Here is a 10,140-nt window from a genome sequence, read left to right as displayed (position 1 = left end):
GAGGAAATAAAGAATAAAGAGATAGCTGATCCCTGATTGCTTGAATGTGGGGCCAGAGGGGTTTAGACCCTGCCCCACAATGGCAGGTTGATGTGCCCTTTTAATGCAGGGACCCAGTGGTGCTGGGCAGAATTGCCCTAGTTGACGAGATCACCTTAGAGATCCGACAGAGGTTTCCTCAGCAGTGCAACGTGTTGTAGATGCCTGTCCCAGCTGCCTTGTGTGGGGTACAGCACTCCCATGGAGGGCAGGCTGGAGTTCCTCCTGCTATTTGGGTCGATTTGCCCTAAGCGGAGGGTAGTGGCCTGGAAGCCAGTAGTGGCATATGATAGGCGAGAGTGGGAGAGAAGAAGAGAAAGAGGGAAAAAGAGGAAAGAGAGGGGAAAAAGCCCCAACACAAACCTGAGCTCGTTTTGAGACTGACTGCAGTGGGAAAGATAGAAGGGCTAGTGAAAAAAGAGAGAAGAAATAGAGTAGTAGGTAAGGAGGTAACTGAGACTTGATCACCTGTCCGTGAGGCTGGAGGAGTTCCAACTCTTCCTCAAGGTAGCGAGGTGGTGTACCCATTTGATGTAGGGTTCCACGGATGCTGTGTGGGATTACTTCAAATGCAAGATTGCACCCATGGCCAGGTGTCAGTTGAGTGCTGGAGTTCACTGGAATACCTGCCTTGTGCTGTACGTAGCACTGCAGCAGGGGTGGGGGCTGGGGTGTTCCCACAGCCCCATCTAGGGCCCCAAGAAAGGCAGGGCCTCCCCAGCTATGTATAGAATCTCTCCCAATTTTCTGGTCTGACAGCAGGAGCTCCGGACAGGTGAGTCCTATCGGGTCGTCATTTTTTCCCAAACTCCAATATTACATTTTTCATTTAGTCAAATTCTCAAAATTTCTACTGCTTCTAGGTCCTTCTTGAACTACTTGGAAGAAAAGAGGGGGGACTGCTCTTCCTGTCTGTCACCTTAGAAAGATACATCACTGTTGACTGCACATAGCCCCTTGCTTTCTACCTATCATATGTGTTTTCATTTGAAAATGTCTGTCTTCTCTTTTATCCTGAACACCTCACTCTCATCGTTGTCTAGCAGAGCTTAGCTGCTGCAGAGGATAAAACGACCATGAACTCGGCCGTCTTGGACAGTGCTGTACACAACACAATGGTGGTTTAAATACATACAGGGATCATCTAGTTCAAATAGGAAAGAGTCGACATTCTCTCTCAATGGAGCACAGCTCCGTTTCCCCAAAAGGACATGATTAACTATTTTTAAGTAGGATGTTATGACATAATGCCGCAGAGGGTTAAGCACCGGGTGCCAGCGAGAGGTCAGCAGTTTAAACCCAACAGCTACCCCGTGGGATAAACGTGTGCCGGTCTGCTTCTGAAAAAATGGACCGCCTTAAAAGCCCTATGGGGCAGTCCTGCCTGACCTCCTCTGACGCTACAGGACACTGTGAGTCACCAGTGACTCCTGTCTTTTGTGTGAGTTTTTTGGAAGTGTCCCTAGATGAGAGCTTTCTTCTTGACATGTGCACACAGGAGAACAGTAGAAATGAGCCCTGTGCTATTGGGCCTTGCCACTGCCTTTCTCAGAAATCCCACTTTGTTATCCTTTTCGAAAGGCTAGCCTAGTCATCCTGGTGAGTCTTTATCCCCAAAGGGTGTTTTCTGTTTCTTTCTATGAAAATCTAGAGAGCCCAATGCCTTGGCAGTGACATGGGCGCCTGGCCAGTCTCTCTCAAGGGTCCCCAGCATCCTTCTCTCTCACAGACCCCCATACCCACCCCACCCCGACCCCACCTCCCGCTGCTGGGGGCACACACACTCCTGGAATGGGGCAGGGCCTGTGACATTTCCGTGACCCTCCCTAGCAAAGAGTTTTTCACAGGCATCATAGACCTGATATTCCCTGGACAAGTTTAGGTATCCCCCTGAAGGGATTAAAAAGCTTCTTCGTATCTGCTCTTCTGACCCCAGCTCTGTACCCCCGCCCTTTGACTTCAGGCCTCCCTTAGGTGGCTGCTTCCAAAATCCCTGAGGATTTCCCTCACAATCTCTTGCAAGACTCTTCCTGTTCTGCTTTATGATCAAAACCTGTAAAGCAAAAGTGGGATGAGATGGCCATGGGTCCCTGTGCTACCTCCCCATGGCTCATAGATGTATTTTTACAGAGGTCCTTCTGGAGGTAGGATGTGGTTAGAATTTGAGCAATCTAGCATTAACCTTCCATTTTCCATATTTTCTTTCCTTTCTTTTTGTATGGAGTCCTCACAAAGGTTTCTATGACTCAAATGGCTGGCTCCGTATGGTAGGGTTCCTGTCTTTTTATGAGTCTTTGTATTTCCTGCTGGGTTTGGGAGTGAAAGGAAACAAATAACAAAAAAAAAATTGTCCATTCCAGTAAGTGATTACTTTGGTATAAAAAAGGAAACAAGGGACTTGCTTGGGGTGCTGCGCTGAATGGCAATGCCCAACATTTAGGCAGTGGTGACTGTCAATAAAACACGCGTTCAGAGCTCTTGTACAAGGTGGGTTATATCATTGTGCCCATTCCCTGGAGGAGGAAACTGAGACTACTGAAGCAAATCAACGTAGCTAAGGAATGATGAAGTCATTTTGACCTAGGCACCAGGCCAAACACTTCTTCCATCAGAGAAGCCAAGCCAATGAACGAGAAAGGCACACAGCATTCCTCGGTTTACAGGTACAGGCTGACTTTGAACCAGGAGCCTTAGCCAAAGGTAGCCTGACTTTCTTCCAGAGTAGGACAGAATGTCCATTTCTTCTTTGCTTTCTTTTTCCCTGTGGCCCCCATCGTCCCCTCTCCCTTCCTTTCCTTCTTCCTCGTCTTCTCTCTCTCTTCTTCCTTAAGCTCTTAGGTGGGGGCTGACAAAGTATCTGTTGCCTGAGAAAACACTTGGTTTTAATTTTCAAACTCACACAGAAGCCTACGAGGTACAGTCTCTCTGATTTCTAAAAGAATGTAGTTTTCTGTTCGTTCTAAGGGGACGTGTGAGTGAGTAAGAAAAATAAGCCACGTCTGCCCTGAACAGGCTCACCTTAGACTAGAGAACGGGGGACAGGTCAGACACGGTAAAGGCCTGCGCCTTCTCTTGTCGTTGCCACAGGTACCATTTCTGTCAACACGCTGCGCACGCCCTACACGGCTCCCGGCGAGAGTGAGATTCTGGACCTGGATGACGAGCTGTACTTGGGGGGGCTCCCAGAAAACAAGGCCGGCCTCGTCTTCCCCACCGAGGTGTGGACTGCGCTGCTCAACTACGGCTATGTGGGCTGCATCCGGGATCTGTTCATCGACGGCCAGAGCAAAGACATCCGGCAGATGGCTGAGATTCAAAGCACTGCTGGAGTGAAGCCCTCCTGCTCCCGGGAAAGCGCCAAGCCGTGCCTGAGCAATCCGTGCAAGAACAACGGCCTGTGCAGGGATGGGTGGAACAGATATGTCTGCGATTGTTCCGGAACAGGCTACCTTGGCAGATCCTGCGAGCGAGGTAGGATTCCAAAACCCGAGCCGCTGAGTCTCTGGAGCTGAGACTCCAGACTCGAGACTGACCACAGAGCCATGTCGCCCCCTCGGCTGCCAGGAGCTTTGTGCCAGCCGAGCAGCCACTGCTGCCCTGCCATTCGTGAGCCCTGGATGATTCTCATAGGGTCTGAGCTGGCTGCCTGGGTAGAAACGTGGGCCTTTGTGGTATTCTCTAGGGCAGTGCTTGCCAAAGCGGTTGGTCCTCTCTTTGGGGGGCCGGGTGGGGGCAGGCAGTGGGTGGTCCTAGGGGGTGCTTCCAAAGCAGAGTTATTTTGTTTTGTTTTTGAAAAACAGGGCAGTAGGCCAAGGAGGTTTGGGGGACTTTGCTGGAGGATCTGAGCCTAAGAGGCACTGTGGGCAATCAATCCCTGCACTCCCTTTCTCTAGTTTTTAAATTCAGAACACTGACAATTAAGAAGGCAGGAAGCAGATAAAGTCAAGGCTTCTAGAAGACAACCCTGGCGGCACAGTGGTTAAGTGCTGGGCCACCAGCCAGAACTTCATGGGGGAACAAAGTAGCAGTGGCTCCCAGTGAGATTACCAGCTTGAAAAGTCCGGGAGGCTTTGCTTCTCAGCCCACAAGGACACTGTGAGTCAGACCTGACTTGGTGGCAGTGTGCTTGATCTGGCCCAATGTTAAGAAATAGTATTTGAAGTGAGCTGGCCCTGCTGCTACTGGGTGCTAGTTGTTAGCCGCTAACCGCCATTCCGTCAGCTAAGCACTGACTTCGACCCCACCTAAGGCTGCAAGGAATCAGATGCTAAGAGCTGGAATCAACTTGATGGCGATGAGTTTTGTTGTGTGCTTGTGGTGGAAGCCGGAAGCGACAACTTCCCCGACACTATATTGTTTAAGACTTTACATTGGTCTCCTCGTTTCACTTCGGTCAACTCCTCCTGGGGAGACCCTGGTGATATAAACAGGAATGTGCTTAGTTGCTAAAACATGAGACGTTCCAGCCCACGTAGACGCCTTGTGCTCCGCTTTAACAACCAGCCTTTGTGAACCCCGTGGAGCCCAGGTTTGCCGTGCCGCCCACAGGGTCTGCGAATCACAGCCTGCTTGCCAGCAGCTGATGGCTTTCACTTAGCCAGCCACCAGGCATGGCCTTCTGAAAGTGAGCTGACTTTCAACAACCCTGTGCTAAGTGTGCCCTGACTTCAAAGGGACTTGCCTTTGGCTGAGACCGCACTGGTGGCAGGGATTTGTTTACAGATTTGTGCCCGTGGCTTTCTGTGTAGCTGCCCTTCTTTTACTCTTAGATGGTGTAGTGAAGGGTGAGGGCAGCCAAAGCTGATCTTTGGGCCAGGCTGGAGGAAGAAGAAGCAGAACAAATAGTTCTGAATTTGCCCGTCTATCGACCCAAGTGTTTCAGCTAAAGGCCCTCATCACTACACCAATTGTCACTCATTTCCAACAATGGCCCTAAAAATCAATACCAGCAAATACTGATGAGCTGGTCCATTGTTACTCCCAAGCACCAAATAGCATTGCCTCTATTAGATATTTAGCCTAAAAGCCTGGCATCTATTTACTTAAGACACTTGCATTTACTCTTTCTTCTCCTGTGAAATAGTTTAGTTTTAGCTCGCTCTTGCTAGAGGGGAAAAAAAAAAAAAGCAGCTATTCTGCAGAACTCAGACTTGAAATGCGACCCTGACTATCTTAACAAGGAGGTGCCTCTGCTTATTAGTTCTATTCTTAATATTGATTAATACAAAGAATTAATCATCTAATCATGATCTTCAGTGAGCTACTAAAATGTTATGGCTTCCCTGTGCTATAGATAGAACTGCATCAATCAATGCGTATTCATGTTGCTTCAGATTCGTTCATTTTGCTTATGACCACCCCTATTTGCAGTTTGGGGGAATTGTCTGGGAAGTTGTCTGGGACTCCTAGCCACCCCAGGTAAGAAAGTAGGCTTGTCCCACAAGGGTGTCTTGGCTGAAATCTTTACTAAGCAGATCACCACGCCTTTCCATTGTAGTCACTGTTGGTTTTTCCACCAACTTCTCGGTGAGCAGGGTAGTGCCTGACCACGTAGGCCACCAGGATCCTGTGAATTGCTACTCGCGACTAGCTCTGCTAGTCAATTTGGTGTCTGGTTTGGCATCTAGCCTGTCTAAGACCCTCCTTTCATGTCCCCCCCTTAGTTTAGATTCTCTTTGGTTTGTTGGGTAGAATTAAAAAAAGAAAAAGCAGTGGCAACGCTTACTGCAAATATTACAGTTCAGCATAATAGGAGATTAGCTGGTCGTCGTGATTTAAGATTTTATTTGAATTTTAATCACTCAGAGCTGCCAGTATTTCTGCGGCCTCCTGGTTAAGTGAAGCTGGAAAGGGGCTTCACTGAACCGTCACACGAATTTCAAAAGCCTTCAGTTATATATGCCTAGTGTACCACCCTGTGGCAATAGTCTGCTACTACATATGGCAGAAATTAAAAATAGCAGCATCGAGTATTGTGAGCCAGAATGAGGGAAAGGGGCTATTTATACAGTGCAGTAATAGACGGAGGGGTGGCGAGCATATGCAGATTGGCAAATGAGAATTTAATACCAAACTTCCTCAGTGAGATTTGGCGTCCAATCCATCTGACAAGCCCACGGATTTATGTGTCCTCAGGTTGGCTTTTAGGTGGAGAAGAAGACGGTTGTGTTGTTCATGTTGTTCTTGTTTCTGGGCTGCCTCTATGTGCTGTGAGCCATCTGGACTCTTCGGGAGAAGTTTCCTCGCTCGCGTGATGTTCCTCCCGGGAACCAGGGGCAGGAGCCTGCGGCCCTACTCCCAGCGCGGTTCACAGCTGCGCCCAACCTCGGGCAGCCCAACACCCGGCTGTCCTCGGTTTCCAGTTCAGAAGAGAGGGACTTGGCAGTGGTTCTTCTTCAGGGACATGCTGATCACAGAAGGCTAGTAGTCACGGAAGAACTGATCGACAATTCCAAGAGGAAAGAGAAGGGAACCCAGAGTATTGTTCTTAGTTACTTTTTTTGGCAATAATAAATACATTATAAAGTTTTATTTATTCAATTAGAAAATCTGTTCCAATCCTTGGACAGTTGAGCCTGAGAAATGATGGCATCAGGGCATATAGGAAATCTCCAGGTTGCATTAAGTATGTCAAGGGAGTCTAGAGGAAAGAACAGAATTTCTGCTGACAGGCTAAGTAGTCACCCAGTTAATAATACTTTTCTTTATGTATCTTGATCCTTTAAGGAAGAATAATAGAGAAATAATGTTCAATTAAAGATAAATTCAGCACCTTACCTCCTGAACTTTTATTTTCAATGCGAGACAGAGAATTTGCAGAAACGTAGCTCGAACTTATTTGGGGTTGTGAGACTGTGGACATCATCAGAGATCTCTTTGCACTTGTGTGTTCAAACCCTAACAGATGGGGGGACAGATGTCCGAGCAGTATAATCTGGCTCTTTCTCTGATTTCCGTGGTTGGTCACACCATGTGACTGCCTTCAGGCAAAACTGAGCCCAGGTGTACACTTGAGGCTGCACCAAGGACTCATGCACACAGCAGATCTATCCAACTGAATGGCAGGGCAAAGAAGGCATAGAAGACAAAGTGAGACTGTTTTTCCTTCCCCACCGGGAAGGAGCGTACTGTGATTAGCCTTTTAAGGAACTCTTGTGGCCTCCCAATGATAAAATAATTTTGCTAATGCTGAAGGATGCTGTCAAATAACATAACCTTCAGATGTCAGAGAGTTGTTTACAACTTATTTGGCTGCGCCAGACAACACTTTGTACATTTTCCATTTCTCGTTTAATTAAACCTTAACTCTAATTATGAGGACTCGTGTGCTTCCATGAACAAGTTCTTTTCACAGACACAGCATTTAGCATGGCACTGAGAGGCACTCACATTTTGTTGATTCACTCTATTTTCTCATTCCTCCAGCTTTGGGGAGAATGCTGACGTTCAGAGATCTTCCATGGTCTTCGACTTTGAAGTGTATTTTATCCAAATATAGCCTGCTGTCAGTCATCCAGGCTGCCAAATGAATGCTTTACTTCCACATGATGAACACAAGTGTTTAACTCAAATTAAACTACTCTCCACGAAAAATATGAGATGATTTTTTAAATCTGATTATTGACTAACAGATTTTATAGGGCAAAGCAGGGGAAATTAATAATATATTCTTTTACTTGTATGATACCAAATAAAGTGAATAATCAAAAATGGCTTTTAAACTCTATGTATTTGCTGCTTTACATGTATAAAGCATAATTGGCTAAAGTTTGGGGAAAGAAAGAGTAAAGACCAAATTAAGATTATGATTATGTCAGAAACATTTTTTTTCCTGTAGTTCACTATAACTTTATAATCACGCTTAATTATTTCCTGAGCAGCTCCTACTAAGATTTCCTCTCTAAACTTCAGGATAGTATCTTTCTTAGGGAAATGTCTTACCTGGCTGAAATACATACACACATGCACGCGCACGCGCACACACACGCATACACACACAGAGCCATATCCACATGAAGGGGTTACAGCAAAGGAACCAATAACTAGAGCAGGATCTATTCCACTGTGTCCTTCATTTGATAAATATTGATAAGACCATGTTTGAGGTCCTATTTCTGTCCCTGGGATCCTATTGTTACCAGAATCCATGGTGAGTCAGTATTTCCAGAACAAAAGACTTCTAGGGAAATTTGTACATGCTACCCATTGTTTTCCAGCACAAATATAGGAACTAGACTTCGTAACCTTGGCCATTCTTTATTTAGGACCCATGATATACATTTGCTCTTAGTTCCTCTTGCCTGAGATCGTGCTACATGGTGCTGAGGAAGGGGATAAAAGATTTACCTGGATATTTTTACACAGTGGTGATTTAGAATTTGGGGACCTATAGAGATATTTTGGGAAAGTATTTTCTTTGTCATGTTTTTATATTTGGAAAATTAAACCAAAAGTGATATCCAACAACATCATAGAGGGAGGGGATGACATTGTCCTACTTGCCCACATCCCAACCTAAGACTTGCGATGTAAGGCAAGAAGGACTGACAGGAAACATCCTGTCCAGTCTCCAAGGAGAATCAGTGTGGTAGGAGTTGGGGGTGCCAGCCCCACCACTAATCACGCGTTCAGTAAGTACAATTGTATGGTTGTTTATATATATATACTGTATATATGTATGTATATATATACATATATTATAATATAGTTTAGAGAGCATGAAAGATAGAAGAGAGAGGTTGAATAATGGAGTCAGACACAATTCCTAGCAGCAGGCTCACCTCAGCCCTACTTGATGGTCCACGTGGAGAGAGGGGGAAGGGAAGGAGGGCAAGGGAACAAGGGAGGATGGGAGGGGAGAGGAGAAGCCCAGCAAGCGAGACTGCAGGCCTGTCCATCGTCCTTAACAGCAGGGAGCCGGTCGCACTGCAGACTGGCAACTGATTGCCCTCAGGAAGGATGCCGGTAAGCATCTGACCTCCCCCCGCAAATCAGCAGGAAAGATGCTATCCAACTTCCAAGGGTCAGACAATTCTAATCAACAGGGGACTTCAAGTTGTTCCAACAGTGGGAAGATAAACATGTTCTTGGAACATGGCAGGACACATTTTTACACATAAAAACGGGATAATGGAAAACTGATCAATCTGAAATTTCTCAATCAACCTAAAATGAAGCTATATAATAAACCATTACTTTGACATTATACTCAGTTGTTTAAGTATTTTGCTCTTTAACCTATGTTAATGTTATGTCAGTAAAACATCAAAAGAGTGTTCAAAGTGTTTTCACATTTTCAGCAGATGAACATTTTATATTCTTTTTAGACATAAAGCCAGTTTCTTGGTAAGGGAGAATCAGATTTGCTGAACATATTTTATTTATACATTTTAACTAAAGGAGCTAGTTTTATGAAACATGACTAGATTTAAAAATAGCCCCTGGGATTTAACATTAATCATTTCTCATTCATTAACAAATATTTATTGACTGTGTTTTACATGCCAAGCACCCTTCTAAGTTGTTGAGACTCACTATTGAGAGAAAAAAATGATAAAACACCTGCTCTTATAAAACTTCCACCTAATAAGGACAGCAGCAATGACAACTCCAACTGATTTATTCTGGTTGATTCGGTAAGAGAGCTCAGTATATGATATGACGCAGAACTGCTGCGTTTTAGATGGATCATATTTGATATTGCTTTCTTAGTGTGTAGAAACATGTTTGCAATCGGACCCGTTTGATACAGAGGCCCCTCCCCAGTCTATCATCTGTGGCACACTCATGTCCATCAAAAGTTGGTTTTATAATAAATGTGTTATTTAAACACTTTTTAAAAAGCAGATTCCACTTACAATACGTAGAATAAACCATTGATTTCTTTGGTGAACCCTTTTTTAAGTAGCATTCACATGAAAATAGACTCATAGATGTTCAGTATCAAAGGCAATCCTTAGTTCCTGAATATTGACTGTGACTCCTCCCCTGTGGCCCATCACAGCTGACAGAGCAATGAACAGGAGGGACAGACAGGCTTCCATCCTCGGAGCACTTATAGTCTAAGAGGGGACATGGGCGGTATTGTAGGAAAGGAAAGGG

General features: G+C 45.5%; 1 protein-coding gene across 23 annotated transcripts in view; it reads left to right on the top strand.

Moving 5' to 3' along the window:
- NRXN1 (neurexin 1) overlaps positions 1-10,140 on the top strand; it is a 1,284,195-nt gene that overhangs the window by 553,069 nt on the left and 720,986 nt on the right. For all 23 annotated transcript variants that reach the window (XM_045285734.1, XM_030884348.2, XM_030884347.2 and 20 more), the window contains one exon: positions 3,127-3,510. In XM_045285734.1, coding sequence (XP_045141669.1) covers positions 3,127-3,510 — 384 coding nt within the window. The remainder of the gene's footprint in view (positions 1-3,126; positions 3,511-10,140) is intronic.

This window comes from Echinops telfairi, unplaced genomic scaffold (genome assembly GCF_000313985.2).
Source record: "Echinops telfairi isolate 266 unplaced genomic scaffold, ASM31398v2 ScPeMD7_7475;HRSCAF=8513, whole genome shotgun sequence".
In the NCBI taxonomy this organism is placed as follows: Eukaryota; Metazoa; Chordata; class Mammalia; order Afrosoricida; family Tenrecidae; genus Echinops; species Echinops telfairi.
This window is presented reverse-complemented; position numbering and strand designations above follow the sequence as displayed.